Below are 25,958 nucleotides of genomic sequence, written 5' to 3' on the forward strand. Positions count from 1 at the left end.
GCCTTGCTGGGGCAGCTCCCAAGCCCAGCAGCCCAGCCACAGCACACAGCCAGGGCTGATCAAGATGGGAGGCCTCAACAAGTACAGACTCAGCTCCTGGCCCAGCACACAGCCCCCAGCACACAGCGGCAGGCCAGCACCACAACACAGCTGCCTCCACACAGCCTCTCCCAGGCCTTGCCTAAAGCTTCCTCCCACTGCCTGCCCAGGCCTCTGCTGCCTGCACCTGCCTTTGCCAGCAGATCTTGCTCTGGCCACAGCTCTCCTCCCAGGTCCTGCCCCCACCCCACACACTCTGTGCTCACCTCTGCCCTACACACACCTCTGCTGCCCACTCTCCAAGAGAAGATCAAAGCAGCCCTCACAACATACACAAAGGGAGCTTCATGATCTCTGCAGATGCAGCAAAGGGGGAAGGGACTTTGGCAGCTTCTTGATAAATCTCTTCAGCCCTCACTGTGATGCTGGAAGAGTCTCTGGCTCCTGCCCAAACCTCACACCTCCAGCACCCTTCACACACCTGCAGCCCAAAGAGACTCAGTGGAAAGGGTTTGGCTTCCTTCTCTCCCTGACCATTTCTCTCAGCTGTCTCTTTGCAGTTCCCTGGAGCTGCCACTCCACAGCTCCAAGAGAAAAATGAGGTTGGATGGGAGGGCACAGTGCCCATGGGCTGCTGTTCATCTCCCAGCTGACACAGGCAGAGCTGCAGCACAATTCATTCCTTTCACCTCCTCAAATGCTGCCAGATTCTGCCATTCCCTGCACACACATTTGCCACCTGCGCCCTGGATCCTTTCCCCTTCTTGGGGGGACAAGGCCTAATTCCTGCCTGAGCATTCTCAGGCCCTTCCCTCATTCCCAGCACATCCATGGCCCTGCTGCCTTGGCTGTCCCATGGTCCTGTATCCCCCACCTCCACTGCCACTGCAGCTAGAAGGGTAGAGTGGGAAATGCTGTGGCTGAGGAAGCATCTAAGGAACTGGGCTGGAAGCAGGAGCACAAGAATGGAAGGGGCCTGAGACTAAAGGCTGGGATCAGCTGGAGGGCTGAAAGAACAGCACCAAACCAAGGGGGGGTTACAGATGAGGGCTGGGGAGGGACCCTGCAGCTACCTCAGGCAGCAACTGATGAGAGCAAGGGGGACAGAGAGGGAGTGAGACCTCAGGTGACTCCTGCCATGGGGGATGGCTGGGCTGTGTGGCTAGGAGCCCTGAGTGCCTGCTTGGGCTGTGCTGGATGTCAGGAGGGGACAGGGCAGGAGGGTCCTGAGCCAGGCAGGATTTGGGGCTTTGAGCTTCTGGGGTCAGCTGCTGCCAGCACCATTGGAGGTAGGAGCCAGGCAGAGCCACACAGCTGCTGAACTAAGCCCTCCCACCCCCTGCAGCCTTCACCCTCCATCTCTCCATCCATTGCTCCATCTCCACTCACTTGCTGCCCTCTCAGAGTCCCCAGGGTCCTACAACATCACCAGGGCTGATCTTCACAGCCAGCAGGGCTCAACAGAAGCCCCTGGATGAGAGCATGGAGGAGAATCCCTGTGGTGGGTGGAAGGCACTGGGATGTCTTACACCAGAGAGTAGAGACCTCCAGAAGGGACAGCAGAGTCCAGAGCTACACCACAAAGTGTCATCTAGCTCAGTTCATTCCCACAAGGCCTGCACCCACTCTCTACAAAGGAACAGCACAGGATCTCCAACCTCCTTTGCCCTTCCTCTCTGCTCCCAGGAACATCTTCTGGGATCTCTCTCTGCAGAGGAGTTTTGAGGCCTTGGCAATGCTGCCAACTGCAGCCTGCAGCAGCCTGGCTCACCTGGGAGCTGCCTACCAGAATCTGTAACTGCAGCTCTTGGGTATGGGGGGAGAAGGGGCAGAGAGGCATGGGGGAGGGGGAAGGCATTTGGGGCCTGGGGTTCTGGCCTGCTTTGGTGCAGCTCTGGAGGAAGCTTTGGCCTAGGGAGGTTGCTTGGCTCCCGTGGCCCAGGCACACTATGGATTGTTGTGGATTGGATGCTTTGCACTGTAGGATGCAGCTCTGAACAGCACAGCCATGGAAACTGCCCAATTCTATCCAACCCTCTGGCCACAGCTTGGCATCAACTCCTTTCACAAGGCTCAAAGAGAGCCTCTCTGCCTCCTGAAACCTAAGACAATGCCCTGCAGAACAAGTTGGAGGAGCTCAAGGGGACAAGCTGCAGAGGGGGCCCAGGGCAACCTCCTGAGCTTCAACAAGAGCAAGGGCAGGGTCCTGCCCCTGGCCTGGCACAATCCTCACAATCAGGACAGCCTGGGGGAGGAGGGGATAGGAAGCAGCCCTGCAGAAAAGCACTGGAGGGTGCTGCTGGACAAGAAGCTGGACAGGAACAGACAGGGGGAGCCTGCAGCCCACAAGGCCAAGGGCAGCCTGGGCTGCACCAAAAGCAGCAGGGCCAGAGATGGACAGAGGCCATCCTGGCACTTGGCTCTGCTCTGCTGAGACTTCACCTGCAGCACTGCAGCCAGCTCTGGAGCCCTCAACACAGGAAGGACATGGACCTGATGGAGAGGGTCCAGAGGAGGGACACAAAAATGATCAGGGGCTTGGAGCAGCTCTGCTACCAGGACAGGCTGAGGGAGCTGGGGGTGATCAGCCTGGAGAGGAGAAGAGAAGGCTCTGGGGAGACCTAAGAGTGACCTTCTGGTACCTCAAGGGGGCTACAAGAAGGCTGCAGAGGGACTCTTTGAAGCCATTGCCTCTGGTCCTGTCCCTGCAGGCTTATGCAAACTAGAGCAGAGCAGATTGAGATTGGAGGTGAGGAACAAGTTCTGCACCAGGAGCCTGATGGAACACTGCAACAGGTTGCCCAGATTGAGGTCCCATCCCTGCAGATGTTCAAGGTGAGGCTGGACAGGGCTCTGGGCAACCTGATCTAGTGCAGCATGTCCCTGCTGACTGCAGAGGGGCTTGGACTGCATCACCTTTGCAGCTCCCTGACAAACCAAACCACTCCAGGATTCTAGGAGTCTAAGTGCAGCCTCCAGGGAGAGCAGGAAAAAGATGAGGCAGAGGAGGACAAGGAAGAGGACAAGGAGGAGGAGAACCAAAATCCCTTCCTAACTCCTCCAAACCTCTGCCAAATTCCTGGAAAGCTCTTCCAGCTCTGCAGAGTTCATTCTGAAGAGAGCTGAGGGAGTTGCTAGGCTCAGGGATGTCTTGCACACTCTGCACAAATGCTCCAGAAGCTTTCCAAGTGCCCTCAAAACCAGCAGCACAGCTCTGCTGCCACACAATGCCAGGCTGCAAGGGACCCCAAGGCTCAGCTGCTCCAACCTTGCCAGCTGACACTGCACTGGAAAGGAGCTGGCCCAGCCCCCTGCCAAGCTCAGCCTTCCAACTCTGCCCTGCAGGGCAATCCACCACTGCCCTGGGGAGAGGATTCCAAAGGCTGACTGGCAGGGAAAAGCTTTTGCCTCTGCAGGGCACTGTGCCACTTCAGCTCAACTCTTGCAGCTCAGAGCCAGCCCCCAAGCTCAAGAAGCAGCAACTAAGGCCAGAGCCAGACCCTGAGCCCAGCACCAGCCCCTGAGCTTGAGAACCAGCAGTGAACATCAGAACCACTTCCCAAGCTCAAGTACCAAGCCCAAAGCTCAGCACCAGCCCCCAAGCTCACACTCAAATCCAACATGCAGATGCAGCTCCTGGGCCTGATCAGAGCCAGCAACTAAGCTCAGAACCACTTCTCAAGCTCAACAACCAGCCCCCAAGCTCAGCACCAGCCCCTGAGCTTGAGAACCAGCAATTAAGGTCAGAAACCCTTCCCAAGTTCAAAGCCAGCTCCCAAGCTCAGCGCCAGCAACTAAGGTCACAACCACTTCCCAAGCTCCAGAACCAATCTCCAAGCTCAATGGCAGCCCCAGAGATTAAAAACCATCCCCTGAGCCCAGAGCCAGCCCCCAAGCCCAAGAAGCAGCCCTGAGCTCAGGGAACAAGCTCCTGAGCTCAGACCCAGACCCCAAGCTCTCGAACCAGCAAGCAAAGTTAGAACTACTTCCCAAGCTCAAGAACCAACCCCCAAGCCCAGAGCCTGACCCCTGAACCCAAAGCCAGCAAGTAAGGTCAGAACCAATTTCCTTAGCTCAAGAACCACTTCCCAAGCTCAGAACCAGCCTTCAAGCCCAGCACCAGCCTGCAACCTCAAGAGCCAGCAACTAAGGTCAGAACCACTTCCCAGCTCAAGAGCCAGCCCCCAAGCTCAAGAGCCAGCAACTAAGGTCAGAACAACTTCTCCAGATCAAGAACCAGCCCACCAGCCCCCAAGCTCACACTCAAATCTAACATGCAGACTCAGCTCCTGGGCTCAGAGCCAGCAACTAAGCTCAGATCCACTTCCCAAGCTCGACAGCCAGCCCCTGAGCTCAGTGCCAGCCCCCAAGCTTGAGAACCAGCACCTAAGGTCAGAACTACTTCCCAAGCTCAGAACTAGCCCCTGAGCTCTAGAGCCAGCCACTAAGGGCAGAAGCACTTCCCAAGCTTGAGAACCAGCCCCCGAGCCCAGAGCCAGTCCCCAAGGCCAAGAAGCAGCCCTGAGCTTAGGGAACAATCTCCTGAGCTCAGACCCAGACCCCAAGCCCAGAACTACTTCCTGATCTCAGAGCCAGCCCCTGAGCTCTAAAACCAGCAACCAAGGTCAGAACTACTTCCCAAGCTCAAGAACCAACCCCCAAGCCCAGAACCACTTCCTGAGCTCAGATGCAGTCCCCAAGCCCAGAGCCTGACCCCCAAGCTCAAGAGCCAGCAACTAAGGTCAGAACCAACCCCCAAGTTCAGAACCAATTTCCTTAGCTCAAGAACCACTTCCCAAGCCCAGAGCCAGCCCTCAAGCCCAGAACCAGCCTGTGAGCTCAAGAGCCAGCAACTAAGGTCAGAACCACTTCCCAGCTTGAGAACAAGCCCCTGAGCTCCGAGCCAGGCCCTGAGCTCAGGAGCCAGCCCCTGAGCCAAGAGCCTGATCCCTGAGCTCAAGAAACAGCCCCCAAGCTCAGAGCCAGCTCCTAAGCTCTAGAACCAGCAACTAAGGTCAGAACAACTTCTCCAGATCAAGAACCAGCCCACCAGCCCCCAAGCTCACACTCAAATCTAACATGCAGACTCAGCTCCTGGGCTCAGAGCCAGCAGCTAAGGTCAGAACCACTTCCCAAGCTCAGGAACCAGTACCCAAGATCAGACCCAGACCACAAGCCCAGAAGAACTTCCCAAGCCCAGCACCAGTACCCCTAGCTCAAGAACCAGCAACTAAGGTCAGAAACCCCAAACTCACACTCCAATCAAAAGTGCAGACTCAGCACCCAGGCTCACAGCCAGCAACTAAGGTCAGAACCACTTCCCAAGCTCAAGAACCAGCTCCCATGCTCAGAAGCTGCCCCCTAGCTCAAGAATAAGCCACCAAGCTCAGACCCAGCCCCCGAGCCCGAGAGCCTGCCACTAAGGCCAGAACCACTTCCCAAGCTCAAAGCCAGCCCCTGAGTGCAAACACCAGCCCCCAGCTCAGTGCCAGCAACTAAGGTCAGAACCACTTCCCAAGCTCAAAGCCAGACCCTGAGTGCAAACACCAGCCCCCAGCTCAGTGCCAGCAACTAAGGTCAGAACCACATCCCAAGCCCAGAGCCAGCCCGCGAGCCCAGAGCTCAAGAACAACATCCCGAGCCCAGCCCCAGCCCCTGAGCTTGAGAACCAGCAACTAAGGTCAGAAGTCATTCCCAAGGTCAGAGCCTGCCCCCAAGCTTAAAACGCAGCAGCCAAGCCCAGAACCACTTCCCTAGCCCAGAGCCAGCCCCCAAGCCCAAGAACCAGCAACTAAGACCAGAACCACTTCTCGAGCTTAACAACCAGACCCCGAGCTCACACTCAAATAAAAAGTGCAGACTCAGCTCCCAAGCTCAGAATCAGCTCCCAAGCTCAGCAATCATCAGCCAACAACACACCCAGCCCCCAAACCCAGACCCACACCCAAGTTCAAGACCCAGCTCCCAAGCTCAACTTCCTGCCCCTCTTGGGGGCACCACAGCTGCACACAGCACTCCAGCTGGCAGCACACAATGCTGCCAGCACAAAAACCACTGCAGCAAAAGCCTCAAGCTGTGCTCAGCTGCCAAAACCAAAGGGACCTCAACTTGGCCACAAGAGAAAGGACCAAACTCAGCCAAGACACTGAGCCAACACCCAAGGCTGCACAAAACAACCAGCAACAGCTTCCAGCAACAGCAGACCTGCAGCTGGGCTGCAAAGCTCTGCAGAAGAAAACCACTCCAGAAGGGCTCCAGGGCCCCAGGGATTGCAAAGCCCAGGCTCTCACTCTCCTCCTGCACAAGGAAAGCTTCACTTGCCCACAAGAAGCCAAACACTGCCCCACACCAAGCCATCCACACCACTTGACTTTCAACCTCCTTCAAGCCCTTGCCTGGCAGCAGCACTTCCTCAGCCCACAGCTCCAGCAACACCACAAGGCCTTGAAGGCTCTCCTGCACTCCACACCTCTCAGCCACACCCACACCCCTTGGCCACCCACAACCCAACAAGCTTCCTGCTCACCACTTCTCTTCCCAAGCCTCACCTCCCTTTGGCCCTCTCAGCACACCACCAACTGACCCCAGAAGGCTCCAGCTGACAGCACTGCTTGCAAGAATCCCAGGCACTTCCAAGGGCAGACTAGGAGCCCAGAGGCAAACCCCAAACCTTTCCCCTCTCCACAGGACTCTCTCCCATTTCCCATTCTTCCCAGCACCTCCAGCACCTAAGATGCATTTGCTCTGGGGCAGCTTCCTCACACAGCCACACAATTGCCTGGCCTGCAAAAGACCTCTCTCAGCACTCAGGCCAACTGCCAGCCCCAACACCACCAGGGACACCAAACCATGGCCCCATGGCCACACCTTGCTGCAACACCTCCAGCCATGGCCACTCCACTGCCTCCCTGGGCAGCCTCTGCCAGGCCCTGACCACTCTGCCACCAAACTCATTCCTCCTCCTCTCCAACCTAAGCCTCCCCTGACACAATTTCAGGACACTTCCTCTCCTTCTACCACCTGAGACTAGGCACAAGAGCCCAACCCCCACCTCACTGCAGCCTCCTTGCAGGCAGCTCCAGAGGCCAAGAGGTCTCCCCTCAGCCTCCTCTTCTCCACACTAAACACCCACAGCTCCCTCACCTGCTCCTCTCAGCCCTGCTCTCCAGACCCTTCCACACCTTTCTTGCCCTTCTCTGCACCTGCTCCAGACCCTCAAAGTCCTTCTTGGAGTCTGGGGCCCAAAACTCACCCCAGCATTCCAGGGGTGGCCTCCCTGGGGCCAGGACAGGAGGACAAAAACCTCTGACAAACTCTTCACAACTCACAGCAACTAATTCTGCAGAGATCTCAGGGAGGCTGGAGGCTGAGTGCTCTGCTTGGCAGTCTCCAAAACCACTTCAGGAGGTTTCAAACTGCCTTCAAAATCATCAACAGCTCCTTGAAACTCTCCCAGCCCCCTACAAACTCATTAAAAGCTTTCACAGCTCTTAGAGCTTCCTCCAACCACCTCAAGCTGCATTCCAATCTCTTCCCTAAGGCTGCTGCAGAGACTTTCATCACTTTTGGGCTTCTCAAAACTCCTCCAATATCCCTGAAAAATCATCCAAACCTCTTCACATTTCCTCAAAGCCTTTTTGACAACTTTGCAAAGCTCCTCCACATCTCTTAGAAACTCTCAAACCCTCCCTGGGAAGAGATCTGGAGGAGCTCTTTGCCCCAGCCCTGCCCTGCAGCCGGAGCCAAGCCGGCACCGCCCTGGCCGAGAACTCCACCTCCCAGCAGTGCCCTGAGCAGCCCTGGGGCCCAGCAGGGAAAGGCTCTCAGCATGCCCCGGGGCCTGCCCAGACACTGCCCTGCTCTGCTCCCCAGCCTGGGGCTCTGCTGGGGGCTGTGGGATTGGATCTCTGGGGGCTAAGGGTTGCAACCAGGATCCTTTGGGGCTCATGGGGGGAAACCTGTGGCTGGAACCAGAATCTACTGGGGCTGGGTGGGGGTCTGGAGTACTTGGGGGCTTGATGGGGCCTGGCACTAAAACAAATCATTGAAATCTCTACCAACCTCCCAGAAGTTCCTAACAGCACCCAAAGAGCCTTTGAGATCTCTCTGCTAAGATCCTTGGGGAGGTTTGAAGGAGGTTTTGTGTTCTCAAAACTCTTCAAATATGCCTGAAAAATCACCCAAACATCTTCAGAACTCCTCCAAAACATCTTCAGAAGTCACCAAATCCCTTCAGAACTGCTCAGAAACTCAGCTGGAATGCACAGAGCCATGAGGCTGAGGCAGATGCTGGGACCAGGAACCTCTAGGGATGGGTTTTGCCCTGGGCTGGGGGTTGGGGAGGGGTCTGTGAGGCTGCCTGTGGGGTTGAGGGGCAAGGAGTATTCCCGGGGTTGGGGAAGGGTTTGTGGGGTTGGGGGTCAGTGGGTCTGGAGGAAGCTCTGGGGGGAGATTGGGAGGAGCCCCTGGGGCTTGACTTGGGAGCTGCTGGGGTTCTGCTGGGGGTGTCTGTGGGGTACAGCAGCACTCTGTAAGGTTATGGGATGGGGGCTGGGCAGTTATGGGGGGCTGTAGGTTTCTGGGGAGGTTTGTGGGGTTGGGGGTGGTCAATCTGGGTTGGGAGGGGCAATCTGTGGGGTTCTGATGGGGGCTGTGGGATTGGATCCCTGGGGGTTGAGGGTTGCAATCAGGACCCTTTGGAGCTCATGGGGGGAAAGCTGTGGCTGGGATTGGAATCCACTGGGGCTGGGGGGGGTCTGGGGGGCTCTGGGGCTCTGGAATGTTTGGGGGTTTGATGGGGCCTGGCTGACCCTGGCACACTGGGTAGGGCAGGAGCCACCTGGGCACCACAGGCCCTGATGTGTCCCCAGCTGTGCCCCCACCCAACAGCAGCTGCAGGAGGGGCTGGGGGTGGATCAGTTACCTCCCTGCACCCCAAAGCTATCCCAAAGGAACCAAAAATGGTCCCCAAAACCCAGGCAGCAGGAAAGGACTCCCCCACCCCCAAGGGACCCAGCACTGGGGGGGACTGTAGAGGGATTCTGGGGGGCTGGGCCCATGGCAGTGCCATTTGGGACCCTGCCTGACCTGGGGGCAAAGAAGACTTGGGGGGCAGCAACATTTGGGGACCCTCCTGTTCTTCCCTCCCCACTCCAGCTGGGCACTCCTCCAGTGCCACCCAAGTTGGGGACCCCATTGCCCTGGGGGTACCCCCCCACCTCCTGGCCTCCTCTCACCAGTAGCCTTCCTCTCCAAATGGGGGCTCCTGCCCAGGAGGCCACCCCAGCCCCAAGCCCTGGGCTCACAGACCAGGCCAGGCCAGGCTCTGAGGTGCTCTATGGCCAAGCCAAGCTGAGTCCAGCACCAAGCCCCTGCTGGACCCCCCCTGGACTCTTCCTTGGACCCCCCCAGCAAGGGCAGCACTCAAGGAGGTGTCCTGCAGCTTGTACAGGGAGGAGAGCAGCTGAGGAGAGAGGGGAGAAGGCAAAGAGAGGGCAGAGAATGACCAGCAGAGAGCTCAGCACCACCCCAGGCTCCCAGCCAGGCTGCCAAGGTGCTGCTGGGCACCCACCGGGCTTGGCTGGGGGCAGGGCACCACTGCCAGCTGCAAGTAGCCAAAGGGGCAAGCTGGGCACACTGGGCACAGAGGCTTAGCCTCCTGAGGGCAGGGACAAAAGGCAGAGCCCAGCTGGGGGACACAGAGAGGCCTGCAGAGAGATGGACACAGCCCTGTGCCCGAGGGCAGGCAGAGGCACCCCTGGCACAAGGGCACAGCAGAGCCCCACAGGAAGGGGCTGGGGGGCACAGAGGCCTTGGATGCCACCACCCCCAGCACAGCCAAACCGCCCCACAGCTGACACCAGCCCCAGGCGCTCCCAAGCTCAGGCTCAGCACAGCACCCACGCCTGACACCCCCACGGCACCCAGCACACAGCCTGCCCACAGCTCCCCCCCCGCGCCTGGCCCTCAGCCCAGCCGCTGCCCTTCAGCACAGCAGCCGCCCGGCACCTGCCAGCACAAAGCCTCCAAACCCCCAGGGCTCCCCCACACACCCCCACAGCAGCCTCTGCTGCAAGCCACACCCCACGCTCACCACCACCTCTCCTGCACACAGCAGCCCCCACAGCGCCGCTGCCACCTCAGCTCTGCTGCCAGCCCAGCCCCCAGCACAGGGACACAGGGACACAGGGCCAGGGACAGCCCCTGCAGCCCACCAATGGCTCCGCCTGCAACACAGCAGCAGCCAAAGGGGGCCTGCAGCTGCCCCCACCAGGGGGAGGCAGCAGCACAAGGAACCCCACAGACCCCACAACCCCAACCCCACCCGCGGCCCCACAACCGCACAGACCCCTCCCAGAACAGCACAGACGACGCTCACCGACCCTGCACACCTCTGACCTACCCCACAGCCCCCCCCCGACCACCCCAAACCCCCACACCCGCACAGAGGTCCCCACAATCGCAGGGACCCCAAGCGCCAAGCTTGCAGAGCTCCCCCGGACCTCACAGACCCACCCCCATCCCGTACCCCACCGATCTTCCCCGGATCCCACGGACCCCCCCCACACATATCCCCAGAAGCCCCCAATCGAACCCCACCGATTCCCCATAGATCCCCGCAGAGGCTTCCCCCCCACCCCAGCCCCACCGACCCCTGCCCCACAAACCCTGCTCCAACCCAAGCGACCCTCCCGACCCCTCGCAGCCCCACAGAGAGCATTCCCTGATCCCACCCCACGAACCCCAACTCAGCCCCAGAGACTCACTCACCCCACCTGGACGCCGGGACAAGAGCGAAGCGGAGAAGGAGAAGGAGAAGGAGAAGGAGAAGGAGAAGGAGAAGGAGAAGGAGAAGGAGAAGGAGAAGGAGAAGGAGAAGGAGAAGGAGAAGGAGAAGGAGAAGGAGAAGGAGAAGGAGGAGGAGAAGGAGGAGAAGGAGGAGAAGGAGGAGAAGGAGAAGGAGAAGGAGAAGGAGAAGGAGAAGGAGGAAGAGCTCAGCGCACAGGGAGCCGCCGGCCCCGGCAGGCTGCTGGCGAGCAGAGAGCGCTGCGAGGGAGACCCCGGCCCGGCCCCTCCGGCTGCTGCGGCCACGTGGGACGGGGAGCGGAAGCAGGGAGCAGGCTGGAACGGAAGCCCCGCCCACGGCCGGGCAGCCTTAGCCAATCAGAGGCGGCGGGGAGCGCGGCAGCTCCTCCCCCTGGGCGCTGCCGAGGCCCAGCCAGGAGCTGCCCCTGCCGGCCGCGGCCGCCATTGGTGCTGCCCCGTGGGGAGCGGCAGCGGGGCCGGAGCACGGGAGAAGTGCCGGAGGTGCTGGCGGGCGAGCGGCAGCTGCCGGCTGGTGAGCTGCGGCGGGGCGGGAGGGGCTGAGGGGGCCGGGGAGCGCTGAGGGCGGCGGCAGCGCAGCGGGGAAGGGTCTGGGCGGGCCCCGGGGCATGCTGAGAGCCGGGGAGCGTTGAGCTGCTGGGCCCGGGCGCTGCGCGGGGCGTGCGGAGCTCAGCCTTGAGGTTTTCCTTCCTGCCTTCGTCTTGGAGTCCCCAGGTTCCCACTGCCTGCTGCGGAACATCTCGGGGCTGCCTCCAGCCCTCGCAGCAGCCTCTCTCGGGTTGCACTCAGATTGGTTTGGTCTCAGGTTGGCTTTGAGCTTTTTCCCTTAGGCTGTCAGCTGAAGGCAGCTCAGGAAGAAAGTTCTGACTGCAGGCTGGAGAGAGAGGACTTGGGGCCGCAGGAGGAAGTTTGAGGAGGGGTTTGGAGGAGCCCAGAGCGCTGGTGCAGGGCAGAGACACAAATAGGTCCCTGAGCCATAGCCGCCCCCAGCGCTCCCCGGCCCCGCAGCCCCTCCCGCCCCGCCGCAGCTCAGCAGCCGGCAGCTGCCGCTCGCCCTCCAGCACCTCGCATCCGAAGGGAGTCTCTGGTTTCAGTTCTGATGTGCCAGAGGGTGAGGAGTCTGGGTTGGGTTGTTGGGTGTTTGGCAGCAGCAGCAAGGTCATTTCCTGTGCCTTTTGTCCAGGGTCTGGATCTAGCAATCGCTGTGACCCCACCTCTGCAGAGCTATTTCCTGGCTGCGTTTGCAGTGTCCCCGGGGTTGGGCTTGTTACCAGTGCTGATTGAGTCTGTTGCTGCCTAACAATCATTTTGATGTCTTGCTGGAGCTGGCCTCTTGCAGCAACATTGACTTCCCATCTCCTCTTACTGTCTTTCCCTTGGGGCTGTTAGTCCTTGTTACCTGTGCCAATGGATTTGGTTTTGTTCCTGTATGAAGTTTGGTTTCAGGCTAACAGCTCTGCCCCTGTGTGCTGGATTTTCATGCAGCATGTGTTGTGTTGGCAGCAATTTGGTTTTCCACTGCTCCCCTGTTTCAGTGTCTCAGTCCCTGCTAATAGGTAACTCCAGCCATTGGTCCATGAACCTGATTCAAATAGCAGCTCAGGGCTGGGCAAGCTTGCTTCTGTTCCTTCACTCTTGACAGCAGTGATCCACAGCACTTCAGTTGGGGGCCAGATGTTGTGGGGCAGGGAGGTGATGTTGTTTGAAACCCCAGTGCATTTCAGTTACATTTTCATGACTGTGGAGCACCAGCTGTCAAGTCCTCCCCAGCTTCTCTGGGTTTCTTCTTGTGCAGCATCAAATGTGCCTTTTGTAGTCTTTGGGAGCCAGCAGCTAAGGTTTCTCTCTCCATCCAGCTGCACCTCTTGGTTATGGAAGATTTGCTCCCTGTCCTGTGTTCTTCTTCTCTAAAGCTGCTTTTTATCATCCCAGCAGTCTCTCTCAGTGGCTTAGCTCTTTGTTTTGGTCTGTAAACCATTTCAGACTGTCCTGGTTTACTGATTGGGTATCCCCAGCAGCTGCATGAGGGTGACCTAAACGACCTCCTGATGTGTGTGCCATCACCCCATGTTCCTTCTGTCCACATTACAGAGACCTGAGCCCAAACCTAACAGGCAGTTGTCCCCCAAGAAGTTGACTCTTCCCTTGAAAGTGCCACTGCTCTGTTCGCAGCCAGAAAGGATCTTCTGTGTGGTTCTGAGCCTGAACTCAAACCTCTCTCCCTTAATCCTGCAGCTACAAGGGGTCCAAGAGAGCAGAGGTCTTAGCTGCTTTGCTTTGTAACCTACCTGTGCCTCCCTCAGGCCACTGCTGAATGGCTTCATTGATGCCACAACTTTGACTGTGACTACCAAGGTGTCTTTGATGGGAGCTGTCTTAGTGTCTGGCAAGGTTTCAAGGGCAGTGTCCTCCACTGCAATAGGAGCAGCACTGTCTGTCCTGTGGCTCTTAGAGCTTCAGTTCAGCCTAGGGCAACCATTGTCAGTTTGCAAAAGGCATACACAAAGGATGAAAAACTGCACCCCCATGGCCAGCGCCACTCACATGGCCTGGGCTGTTGCGGCGGCTCTGATTGGCTGCGGCTGCCCGGCCGTGGGCAGCACCAATGGCGGCCGCGGCCGGCAGGGGCAGCTCCTGGCTGTGCCTCGGCAGCGCCCAGGGGGAGGAGCTGCCGCGCTCCCCGCCGCCTCTCATTGGCTGCGGCTGCCCGGCCGTGGGCGGGGCTTCTGTTCCAGACTGCTCCCTGCTTCCGCTCCCCGTCCCACGTGGCCGCAGCAGCCGGAGGGGCCGGGCCGGGGTCTCCCTCGCAGCGCTCTCTGCTCGCCAGCAGCCTGCCGGGGCCGGCGGCTCCCTGTGCGCTGAGCTCTTCCTCCTGCTCCTCTTTCTGCTGCTCTGCTTCCCCCTTGTTCCGGCGTCCAGGTGGGGTGAGGGAGTCTGTGGGGCTGAGTTGGGGGTGGTGGGGTGGGGATCAGGTAATGCTCTCTGGGGGGCTGCGAGGGGTCGGGAGGGTCGCTTGGGTTGGGGAGGGGTTTGTGGGGTACGGGTTGGTGGGGCTGGGGCGGGGGGAAGCCTCTGCGGGGATCTAGGGGGAATCGGTGGGGTTTGGTTGGGGGCTTCAGCGGATATGTGGTTTGGGGTCCGTGGGATACGGGGGAGATCCGTGGGGTACGGGGTGGGGGTGGGTGTGTGGGGTCCGGGGGAGCTCTGCAAGCTTGGCGTTTGGGGCCTGTGCGGTTGGGGGAGGGGCACGTTGTGCTTGTGGGGACCTCTGTGCGGCTGTCGGGGTCTGCGGTGTTTAGGGTGGTCGGGGGGGGGGGCTGTGGGCTAGGGCAGAGGTGTGCAGGGTCGCTGGGCATCGTCTGTGCTGTTCTGGGAGGGGTCTGTGCGGGTGCGGGGCCGCGGGTGGGGTTGGGGTGGGGGTCTGTGGGGTTCCTTGTGCTGCTGAATCCCCCTGGTGGGGGCAGCTGCCGTGGGGGTGTCAGGCGTGGGTGCTGTGCTGAGCCTGAGCTTGGGAGCGCCTGGGGCTGGTGTCAGCTGTGGGGCGGTTTGGCTGTGCTGGGGGTGGTGGCATCCAAGGCCTCTGTGCCCCCCAGCCCCTTCCTGTGGGGCTCTGCTGTGCCCTTGTGCCAGGGGTGCCTCTGCCTGCCCTCGGGCACAGGGCTGTGTCCATCTCTCTGCAGGCCTCTCTGTGTCCCCCAGCTGGGCTCTGCCTTTTGTCCCTGCCCTCAGGAGGCTAAGCCTCTGTGCCCAGTGTGCCCAGCTTGCCCCTTTGGCTACTTGCAGCTGGCAGTGGTGCCCTGCCCCCAGCCAAGCCCGGTGGGTGCCCAGCAGCACCTTGGCAGCCTGGCTGGGAGCCTGGGGTGGTGCTGAGCTCTCTGCTGGTCATTCTCTGCCCTCTCTTTGCCTTCTCCCCTCTCTCCTCAGCTGCTCTCAGCCCTGCACAAGCTGCAGGACACCTCCTTGAGCGCTGCCCTTGCTGGGGGCGTCCAAGGATAAGTCCAGGGGGGTCTGCAAGCTCTTGAGGCACAAAGATTCCCTTCCCTGGGGGGTTGCAGAGTGATTCTCAGTTTCTCTGCAGGCCTCCTGAGCACAGAAAGGCTCAGGGCAGGAGGAGCTTTTGCTGTGTGGCTGCAGGCTGAGAGCTGTGCAGAGCTTTTGTCAGCTGTGCTGGCAGGAAGCATGGTCAGAAGCAGACTGCAGGCAACCAAATGAGGCTGAGCTGTTGAGTGTCTGCTTGTGGCTGAGGAACTGCATTGACTTGGACTGAAAGGTTTGGCTTGGGCTGGGGGCAGCCTGTTGTTGATGGTTTTGGTGGTGAGAAGTCCTGCAGCTTCCTTGGAGGAGCTTCAGCAGCAGCCAAAGCAATTCCCTTGCTGCTCTTTGCTGTGCAATGAGCTGGGAAGGGAAGGAAATGATTGCTGCAAGTGAGCAAAGCAATTGCAGTGCTCTGCAAGTCTCAGCAGTGCTGTGTCCAGCAGGGCCAGGGCAGGGATTGTCCTCCTGTCCTGGGCCCTGGGGAGGCCACCCCTGGAATGCTGGGGTGAGTTTTGGGCCCCTGACTCCAAGAAGGACTTTGAGGGTCTGGAGCAGGTGCAGAGAAGGGCAAGAAAGGTGGGGAAGGGTCTGGAGAGCAGGGCTGGTGAGGAGCAGGTGAGGGAGCTGTGGGTGTTTAGTGTGGAGAAGAGGAGGCTGAGGGGAGCCCTCTTGGCCTCTGGAGCTCCCTCAAGGAGGCTGCAGTGAGGTGGGGGTTGGGCTCTTGTGCCTTGTCTCAGGTGCTAGGAGGAGAGCAATTGGCCTGAAATTGTGTCAGGGGAGGCTTAGGTTGGAGAGGAGGAGGAATGAGTTTGGTGGCAGAGTGGTCAGGGCCTGGCAGAGGCTGCCCAGGGAGGCAGTGGAGTGGCCATGGCTGGAGGTGTTGCAGCCAGGTGTGGCCATGGGGCCATGGTTTGGTGTCCCTGGTGGTGTTGGGGCTGGCAGTTGGCCTCAGTGCTGAGAGAGGTCTTTTGCAGGCCAGGCAATTGTGTGGCTGTGTGAGGAAGCTGCCCCAGAGCAAATGCATCTTAGGTGCTGGAGGTGCTGGGAAGAATGGGAAATGGGAGAGAGTCCTGTGGGGAGGGGAAAGGTTTGGGTTTTGCCTCTGGGCTCCTAGTCTGCCCTTGGAAGTGCCTGGGATTCTTGCAAGCAGTGCTGTCAGCTGGAGCCTTCTGGGGTCAGTTGGTGGTGTGCTGAGAGGGCCCAAGGGAGGTGAGGCTTGGGAAGAGAAGTGGTGAGCAGGAAGCTTGTTGGGTTGTGGGTGGCCAAGGGGTGTGGGTGTGGCTGAGAGGTGTGGAGTGCAGGAGAGCCTTCAAGGCCTTGTGGTGTTGCTGGAGCTGTGGGCTGAGGAAGTGCTGCTGCCAGGCAAGGGCTTGAAGGAGGTTGAAAGTCAAGTGGTGTGGATGGCTTGGTGTGGGGAAGTGTTTGGCTTCTTGTGGGCAAGTGAAGCTTTCCTTGTGCAGGAGGAGAGTGAGAGCCTGGGCTTTGCAATCCCTGGGGCCCTGGAGCCCTTCTGGAGTGGTTTTCTTCTGCAGAGCTTTGCAGCCCAGCTGCAGGTCTGCTGTTGCTGGAAGCTGTTGCTGGTTGTTTTGTGCAGCCTTGGGTGTTGGATCAGTGTCTTGGCTGAGTTTGGTCCTTCCTCTTGTGGTTAAGTTCAGCTCCCCTTGGTTTTGGCAGCTGAGTACAGGTGGAGGCTTTTGCTGCAATGGTTTTTGTGCTGGCAGCATTGTGTGCTGCCAGCTGGAGTGCTGTGTGCAGCTGTGGTGCCCCCAAGAGGGGCAGGAGGTTGAGCTTGGGAGCTGGGTCTTGAACTTGGGTGTGGGTCTGTGTTTGGGGGCTGGGTGTGATGTTGGCTGATGATTCTTGAGCTTGGGAGCTGATTCTGAGCTTGGGAGCTGAGTCTGCACTTTTTGAGTGTGAGCTCGGGGTCTGGTTGTTAAGCTCGAGAAGTGGTTCTGGTCCTAGTTGCTGGTTCTTGGGCTTGGGGGCTGGCTCTGGGCTAGGGAAGTGGTTCTGGGCTTGGCTGCTGCGTTTTAAGCTTGGGGGCAGGCTCTGACCTTGGGAATGACTTCTGACCTTAGTTGCTGGTTCTCAAGCTCAGGGCCTGGGGCTGGGCTCGGGATGTTGTTCTTGAGCTCTGGGCTTGGGGAATGGCTCTGGGCTTGGGATGTGGTTCTGACCTTAGTTGCTGGCACTGAGCTGGGGGCTGGTGTTTGCACACAGGGACTGGCTGTGACCTTGGGAAGTGGTTCTGGCCTTAGTGGCAGGCTCTCGGGCTCGGGGGCTGGGTCTGAGCTTGGTGGCTTATTCTTGAGCTAGGGGGCAGCTTCTGAGCATGGGAGCTGGTTCTTGAGCTTGGGAAGTGGTTCTGACCTTAGTTGCTGGCTGTGAGCCTGGGTGCTGAGTCTGCACTTTTGATTTGAGTGTGAGTTTGGGGTTTCTGACCTTAGTTGTTGGTTCTTGAGCTAGGGGTACTGGCGCTGGGCTTGGGAAGTGCTTCTGGGCTTGTGGTCTGGGTCTGATCTTGGGTACTGGTTCCTGAGCTTGGGAAGTGGTTCTGACCTTAGCTGCTGGCTCTGAGCCCAGGAGCTGAGTCTGCATGTTAGATTTGAGTGTGAGCTTGGGGGCTGGTGGGCTGGTTCTTGATCTTGAGAAGTTGTTCTGACCTTAGTTGCTGGTTCTAGAGCTTAGGAGCTGGCTCTGAGCTTGAGGGCTGTTTCTTGAGCTCAGGGCTCACTCAGGGGCTGGCTCCTGAGCTCAGGGCCTGGCACTGAGCTCAGGGGCTGGTTCTCAAGCTGGGAAGTGCTTCTGACCTTAGTTGCTGGCTCTTGAGCTCACAGGCTGGTTCTGGGCTTGAGGGCTGGCTCTGGGCTTGGGAAGTGGTTCTTGAGCTAAGGAAATTGGTTCTGAACTTGGGGGTTGGTTCTGACCTTAGTTACTGGCTCTTGAGCTTGGGGGTCAGGCTCTGGGCTTGGGGACTGCATCTGAGCTCAGGAAGTGGTTCTGGGCTTGGGGGTTGGTTCTTGAGCTTGGGAAGTAGTTCTAACTTTGCTTGCTGGTTCGAGAGCTTGGGGTCTGGGTCTGAGCTCAGGAGCTTGTTCCCTGAGCTCAGGGCTGCTTCTTGGGCTTGGGGGCTGGCTCTGGGCTCAGGGGATGGTTTTTAATCTGTGGGGCTGCCATTGAGCTTGGAGATTGGTTCTGGAGCTTGGGAAGTGGTTGTGACCTTAGTTGCTGGCGCTGAGCTTGGGAGCTGGCTTTGAACTTGGGAAGGGTTTCTGACCTTAATTGCTGGTTCTCAAGCTGAGGGGCTGGTGCTGAGCTTGGGGTCTGGTTGTCAAGCTTGGAAAGGGTTCTGACCTTAGTTGCTGGCTCTGGGCTTGGGGTGTGGTTCCTGACCTCAGGGCCTGGTTCCTGAGCTTGTAAATGGCTCTGACCTTGGTTGCTGGCTCTGGAGCTTGGTTGTGGCCTTTGTTGCTGGTTCTGGAGCATAGGGGCTGGCTTTTGAACTTGGGGGCTGGCTGTGAGCTTGGGAATTGTTCTGATCTTAGTTGCTGCTTCTTGAGCTTGGAAAGTGGTTCTGAGCTTGGGGGCTGGCTCTGATCTTGGGAGCTGAGTCTGCACTTTTGGTTTAAGTTGCTTGGGGGCTGGTTCTGGAGCTGGGGGGCTGGTTCTGGAGCTTAGGGGCTGGCTGTGAGCTTGGGAAGTGTTCTGACCTTAGTTGCTGGCTCTGAGCTCAGGGGCAGGCTCTTGAGCTTGGGAAGTGGTTCTGATTTTATTTTCTGGGTGTGAGCTTGGAAAGGGGTTTTGAGCTTAGTTGCTGGCTGTGGGCTTGGGGTCTGCTTCTTGACCTCAGGGCCTGTCTCTGAGGTCAGGGGCTGGTTCTTGAGCTTGGGGGTTGGTTATGAGCTTAGGGGCTGGCTCTGAGCTTGGAAAGTGTTTCTGACCTTACTGGCTGGCTCTTGAGCTTGTGGGGGCTGGCTCTGGAGCTTGGTTCTGACCTTTGTTGCTGGTACTGGAGCCTGGGGGCTGATTCCTAAGCTTGGAAAGGGTTTTGACCTTAGGTGCTGGCTTGGAAGCTTGGGAGCTGTTTCTTGAGCTTGGGGGCTGGGTGTGAGCTTGGGAAGTGGTTGTGATCTTAGTTGCTGGCTTGGGAGCTGAGTCTGCACTTTTGATCTAGGTCCTGGACCTTAGTGGCTGTCTCTTGAGCTTGGGGGCTGGCTCTTGAGCTTGGAATGTGGTTCTGACCTTATTTGCTGGCTTGTGAGCTTGGGGCCTGGGTGTGAGCTCTGGAGGTGGGTCTCAGCTTGGGAAGTGTTCTGACCTTAATTGCTGGTTCTTGAGCTCAGGGGCTGGCTCTGAGCTTGGGAAGTGGTTCTGATCTTAGCTGCTGGTTCTTGAGCTTGGGGCCTGGATGTGAACTTAGGAGCTGGCTCTGAGCCTGGGGGCTGGCTCTGCATTTCTGATCTGGATTCTTGTGCTTGGGAGCTGACTCTGACCTTAGTTGCTGGTTCCTGAGCTTGGGGGCTGGGTGTGAGCTTGGCCCCTGTCTTGAATTGAAAATGAGAGAGTTCAGGCAGTTGGAAGTTGAAGCTGAGCTGCTTTGCACTGCAGTGCTTCAGAGTTTGTGGTGCTCCAAAGGCAGATCTCAAAGAGCTGCTGCAAGAGTTGAGCTGAAGTGGCACAGTGCCCTGCAGAGGCAAAAGCTTTTCCCTGCCAGTCAGCCATTGGAATCCTCTCCCCAGGGCAGTGGTGGATTGCCCTGCAGGGCAGAGTTGGAAGGCTCAGCTTGGCAGGGGGCTGGGCCAGCTCCTTTCCAGTGCAGTGTCAGCTGGCAAGGTTGGAGCAGCTGAGCCTTGGGGTCCCTTGCAGCCTGGCATTGTGTGGCAGCAGAGCTGTGCTGCTGGTTTTGAGGGCACTTGGAAAGCTTCTGGAGCATTTGTGCCGAGTGTGCAAGACATCCCTGAGCCTAGCAACTCCCTCAGCTCTCTTCAGAATGAACTCTGCAGAGCTGGAAGAGCTTTCCAGGAATTTGGCAGAGGTTTGGAGGAGTTAGGAAGGGATTTTGGTTCTCCTCCTCCTTGTCCTCTTCCTTGTCCTCCTCTGCCTCATCTTTTTCCTGCTCTCCCTGGAGGCTGCACTTAGACTCCTAGAATGCTAGAGTGGTTTGGGTTGTCAGGGAGCTGCAAAGGTGCTGCAGTCCAAGCCCCTCTGCAGTCAGCAGGGACATCCTGCACTAGCTCAGGTTGCCCAGAGCCCTGTCCAGCCTCACCTTGAACATCTTCAGGGCTAGGACCTCAAGCCCCTCCCTGGGCAACCTGTTGCAGTGTTCCAGCAGCCTCCTGGTGCAGAACTTGTTCCTCACCTCCAATCTCAATCTGCTCTGCTCTAGTTTGCATAAGCCTGCAGGGACAGGACCAGAGGCAATGGCTTCAAAGAGTCCCTCTGCAGCCTTCTTGTAGTCCCCTTCAGGTACCAAAAGGTCACTCTTAGGTCTCCCCAGAGCCTTCTCTTCTCCTCTCCAGGCTGATCACCCCCAGCTCCCTCAGCCTGTCCTGGTAGCAGAGCTGCTCCAAGCCCCTGATCATTTTTGTGTCCCTCCTCTGTGTCTTCTCTATCAGGTCCATGTCCTTCCTTTGCTGAGGGCTCCAGAGCTGGCTGCAGTGCTGCAGGTGAAGTCTCAGCAGAGCAGAGCCAAGTGCCAGGATGGCCTCTGTCCATCTCTGGCCATGCTGCTTTTGGTGCAGCCCAGGCTGCCCTTGGCCTTGTGGGCTGCAGGCTCCCCCTGTCTGTTCTTGTCCAGCTTCTTGTCCAGCAGCACCCCCCAGTGCTTTTCTGCAGGGCTGCTTCCTATCCCCTCCTCCCCCAGCCTGTCCTGATTGTGAGGATTGTGCCAGGCCAGGGGCAGGACCCTGCCCTTGCTCTTGTTGAAGCTCAGGAGGTTGCCCTGGGCCCCCTCTGCAGCTTGTCCCCTTGAGCTCCTCCACCTTGTTCTGCAGGGTATTGCCTTAGGTTTCAGGAGGCAGAGAGGCTCTCTTTGAGCCTTGTGAAAGGAGTTGATGCCAAGCTGTGGCCAGAGGGTTGGATGGAATTGGGCAGTTTCCATGGCTGTGCTGTTCAGAGCTGCATCCTACAGTGCAAAGCATCCAATCCACAACAATCCATAGTGCGCCTGGGCCACGGGAGCCAAGCAACCTCCCTAGGCCAAAGCTTCCTCCAGAGCTCCACCAAAGCAGGCCAGAACCCCAGGCCCCAAATGCCTTCCCCCTCCCCCATGCCTCTCTGCCCCTCCTCCCCCCATACCCAAGAGCTGCAGTTACAGATTCTGGTAGGCAGCTCCCAGGTGAGCCAGGCTGCTGCAGACTGCTGTTGGCAGCATTGCCAAGGCCTCAAAGCTGCTCTGCAGAGAGAGATCCCAGAAGCTGTTCCTGGGAGCAGAGAGGAAGGGCAAAGGAGGTTGGAGATCCTGTGCTGTTCCTTTGTAGAGAGTGGGTGCAGGCCTTGTGGGAATGAACTAAGCTAGATGACACTTTGTGGTGTCCCTCTGGACTCTGCTGTCCCTTCTGGAGGTCTCTACTCTCTGGTGTAAGACATCCCAGTGCCTTCCACCCACCACAGGGATTCTCCTCCATGCTCTCAACCAGGGGTTTCTGTTGGGCCCTGCTGGCTGTGTAGATCAGCCCTGGTGATGTTGTAGGACCCTGGGGACTCTGAGAGGGCAGCAAGTGAGCAGAGATGGAGCAATGGATGGAGAGATGGAGGGTGAAGGCTGCAGGGGGTGGGAGGGCTTAGTTCAGCAGCTGTGTGACTCTGCCTGGCTCCTACCTCCAATGGTGCTGGCAGCAGCTGACCCCAGAAGCTCAAAGCCCCAAACCCTGCCTGGCTCAGGACAGTCCCCTGACCCCTCCTGACATCCAGCACAGCCCAAGTAGGCACTCAAGGCTCCTAGCCACACAGCCCCGCCATCCCCCATGGCAGGAGTCACCTGAGGTCTCACTCCCTCTCTGTCCCCCTTGCTCTCATGAGCTGCTGCATGAGGTGGCTGCAGGGTCCCTCCCCAGCCCTCATCTGTAACCCCCCCTTGGCTTGGTGCTGTTCTTTCAGGCCTCCAGCTGATCCCAGCCTTTAGTCTCAGGCCCCTTCCATTCTTGTGCTGCTGCTTCCAGCCCAGTTCCTTAGAAGCTTCCTCAGCCACAGCATTTCCCACTCCACCCTTCCAGCTGCAGTGGCAGTGGAGGTGGGGGACACAGGACCATGGGACAGCCAAGGCAGCAGGGCCATGGATGGGTTGGGAATGAGGGAAGGGCCTGGGTGTGTTCAGGCAGGAATTAGGCCTTGTCCCCCCAAGAAGGGGAGAGGATGCAGGCCCCAGGTGGCAAATGTGTGTGCAGGGAATGGCAGAATCTGGTAGCATTTGAGGAGGTGAAAGGAGTGAATTGTGCTGCAGCTCTGCCTGTGTCAGCTGGGAGATGAACAGCAGCCCATGGGCACTGTGCCCTCCCATCAAACCTCATTTTCTCTTGGGGATGTGGAGTGGCAGCTCCAGGAGAACTGCAAAGATAAAACTGAGAAATGATCAGGGAGAGAAGGAAGCCAAACCCTTTCCAGTGAGTCTCTTTGGGCTGCAGGTGTGTGAAGGGTGCTGGAGGTGTGAGGTTTGGGCAGGAGCCAGAGACTCTTCCAGCATCCCAGTGAGGGCTGAAGAGGTTTAGCAAGAAGCTGCCCAAGTCCCTTCCCCCTTTGCTGTATCTCCAGAGGTCATGAAGCTCCTATTGTGTGTGTCCTGAGGGCTGCTGTGATCTTTTCTTGGGGAGTGACCAGCAGAGAGGCGTGTGCAGGGCAGAGGTGGGCATAGAGTGAGTGTGGTGGGGGCAGAGCCAGGGAGGAGAGCTGGGTGCAGAGCAAGATCTGCTGTCAAAGGCAGGTGCAGGCAGCAGAGGTCTGGGCAGGCAGTGGGAGGAAGCTTTAGGCAAGGCCTGGGAGAGGCTGTGTGGAGGCAGCTGTGTTGTGGTGCTGGCCTGCAGCTGTGTGCTGGTCAAGGAGCTGAGTCTGCACTTGTTGAGGCCTCCCATCTTGAGCAGCCCTGGCTGTGTGCTGTGGCTGTGCTGCTGGGCTTGGGAGCTGCCCCCAGCAAGGCTGAGCTGTGCTGCCTGGTCCTGGGCAGTGCTGAGCCATCCCTTGCAGGTCAGTGCTCTCCTTTGAGCCCTTTGCTTCTCTCTGTCAGGGGCTGAGTCCTCTCTCCATTATCCCTGCCCCTGTGTGCTGTGGAAGAGCAGAGTTTGCAGATCTGCCCCTTGGAGCAGCCCAACAGGTAAGAAACCCAGAATGGGGCAACAGCAGGACCCCGGCCCCCAGGGCAGCTCCTAACCTCCTCCACCCCGTCCTGTCCAGCATATTTCACTCTCCAGGAGCTCTGAGTCACATCAGGTGTTGTGGGAGCTGAGGAATGCTCCAGGCTGCTGTGGGTGAGTTGTGAGCAGGAGGTGATGTTTGGGCTTGGGGTGTGGATGGTGGTGGGAGAAGGTTGAAGGTGGTTTGGTCTTTCATTGGTCAGTGCTGCTGCCTCCATTGTCTGAGCCAGGGGAGATCAAAGGCCAGGGCCTGGGCCAGGAACCACCCTGCCAATGCCACCAGGCTCGAGCAGAGTAGGACAAGACCATGTGTAAGTCCCAGGGTACCTCAGGGCACTGATCACAGGAACCTGGGTTCTCAGCACAGGTATTAGAGGTCTGTGCCCAAACTGAGGCAGAAACTGAAGGTGTGAGGTCCCCTCTGCATTCCCTCCTCCAGCTGGATGTTGGGAGTCAGGGAGTGTCATGACCCAGGCAGGATCTGAGAGTTTGAGGTCCTGGGCTCAGGTGCTTCCATCTTCCCTATTGCAGAGCTGTGACCCCTTCCTGCCACAGTATGGCCTCACAGAAGGACCCAGACAAGAGCTGGGAGGAGAAGCAGCACCCAGAGATCAAGTTGGAGAAGCCAATATGCAGTACAAAGGTAGAGGAGGTTGAGGAGGAAAAAGAGAACAAGATGGAGGATGATGCTGAGAATGACAACTGTGAAGAGGATGATAATGATGATGAAGGTGACCAGGATGAGGGGGAGGAATGTATGGAGGAGGATGAAGCCAGAGCAGGTCCCTCAGTGTCACCCAAAGAGCTGAATCAGTGCCTTGAGTGTGGGCAGAGCTTCCCAGGTGGCTCAGAGCTAGTGAAGCACCACTGCCCGCAGCCTGGCTCCCGGCCCTTCGCTTGTTGTGACTGTGGCAAGAGGTTCCGCTGCAACTCGGATCTCATGCAGCACCTCCGCACCCACACTGGAGAGAAACCTTTCACCTGTGCTGCCTGCGGCCAGAGCTTCACCCAGCGCTGCAATCTCACCCGGCACTGCCTCACCCATACTGGAGAGAGGCCCTTCTCTTGTGACCGCTGTGGCAAGGGCTTCAGGCAGATCTTTACTCTTAGGCGACACCACCTCACCCACAGCAGTGAGAAGGCCTTCACCTGCAGGGACTGCGGCAAAAGCTTCAAACAGAGCGCCACTCTCACCATCCATCTCCGCATCCACACTGGAGAGCATCTGTTCCCCTGTGCTGAGTGCGGCAAGAACTTCACCACGAGTACTGCATTAATCCAGCACCAACTCATCCATAATGGTGAGAAACCTTACAGCTGTACCGACTGCGGCAAGAGCTTCACCCAGCGGGGACACCTCACAGACCACCGTCGTGTGCACGCTAGCGAAAAGTCTTTCAGCTGTGCTGAGTGCGGCAAGGCATTCCGACATTGGGGCACTCTCATTCAGCACCACTGCACCCACACTGGTGAGAAGCCGTTCACCTGTGCTGACTGCGGGAAGAGTTTCAGGCAGAGGGCCACTTTCAGTCGCCACCGCCACACCCACACTGGTGAGAAGTCTTTCACTTGTGCTGATTGTGGCAACAGCTTCAGCCGCAGAGACAATCTCATTCATCACCGCCGCAGCCACACTGGTGAGAAGGCTTTCACCTGTGCTGACTGCGGGAAGAGTTTCAGCCAGAGGAGCTATCTCAGTTGCCACCGCCGCACCCACACTGGTGAGACACCCTTCACTTGTGCTGCCTGCGGCAAGAACTTCACCCAGAAGCGATCCCTCAACAAGCACCGCTGCACCCACACCAGAGAGCAGGCTGCACTGGAGCAGAGGCATAAATCCACCTAGAATCTGTTGGGTAATTGTGACCCCTCTGAGAGGGCCTTTCCAGCACCAAAATCATCCCTTTTTCCTTTGCAGTTCTCAGGGACTGGGGGCACCAGGAGGGGGCACCTCCTGCCCTTCTGAACACCAATTATTGTTAATGAGAACAATTACAGTGCTGAGTCAGCACAGCTGGAGCTTCCAGTGGAGCTGGGCAGGGCTTTGCCAGGGTCTGTCTGGTTCTTCCCCAATGCTTTGTGTCTCCCTGGGGTTGGAAATCCTCTGTCCATTGACCAATTGTCTCAATAAACCCCAAAAGTTACCCAAATCCTGTCTGTTTGCTTTTATTTCAGATATCTCTGCCTCAATGACTTAATTTTGGGGGCATTTGCTCCCAAGGGATGGGGTGGAGCTGTGTTCCCCGTCGAGGGAAGGCAAAATGAGGTTATCAGAGGAGTCTTGAGGGGCATCTCAGAGGCATTCTTCTGGGGCTTTCAGGTGATCTTACATGTTTGGGATGTGGATGGTCCTAGGACCATCTTGGGATCTTTGGAGGGTGTAGGGGGAAGCTCATGGAGATCTTTGGAAGAACTCAGAAAGCTTCTGTTGGCTTTCCACTGTGGGGCTGGAACAAGTTGAAGAGCTGAGAAGAGGTTAATCTGCTTCTTCCCCCCAAAACAGAAGTGAAGGTAAAATAACACACACCCCCAAATCAAAAAACCCTCTGGGTTGAGATAAGGACTTGAGACAACATCAACAGAGCTGAATCCAGATGAGGTCACATAGTGCACACTGACCTGAGGCTGTTTGCAGAAAGAAGCACAGCAGTGAGCAGCAGCAGCCAGGAGTTAAACCCCTTCAGCCCTCCCCCTCAGCAAAGAGCCAGCACCTGA

General features: G+C 58.3%; 1 protein-coding gene across 1 annotated transcript in view; it reads left to right on the plus strand.

The window, feature by feature from the left end:
- LOC137457131 (gastrula zinc finger protein XlCGF26.1-like) overlaps positions 1 to 25,254 on the plus strand; it is a 73,390-nt gene extending 48,136 nt beyond the window's left edge. Inside the window, exons 2-4 of the mRNA XM_068168930.1 lie at positions 23,117 to 23,203; positions 23,284 to 23,357; positions 23,775 to 25,254. Coding sequence (XP_068025031.1) covers positions 23,800 to 25,089 — 1,290 coding nt within the window. The 5' untranslated portion in view covers positions 23,117 to 23,203; positions 23,284 to 23,357; positions 23,775 to 23,799 and the 3' untranslated portion in view covers positions 25,090 to 25,254. The remainder of the gene's footprint in view (positions 1 to 23,116; positions 23,204 to 23,283; positions 23,358 to 23,774) is intronic.
- The last annotated feature ends 704 nt before the right edge of the window (positions 25,255 to 25,958 follow it).

The sequence above is a fragment of the Melanerpes formicivorus genome, unplaced genomic scaffold (genome assembly GCF_026170545.1).
Source record: "Melanerpes formicivorus ecotype bairdi unplaced genomic scaffold, bMelFor1.0.p_v2 SCAF_160, whole genome shotgun sequence".
In the NCBI taxonomy this organism is placed as follows: Eukaryota; Metazoa; Chordata; class Aves; order Piciformes; family Picidae; genus Melanerpes; species Melanerpes formicivorus.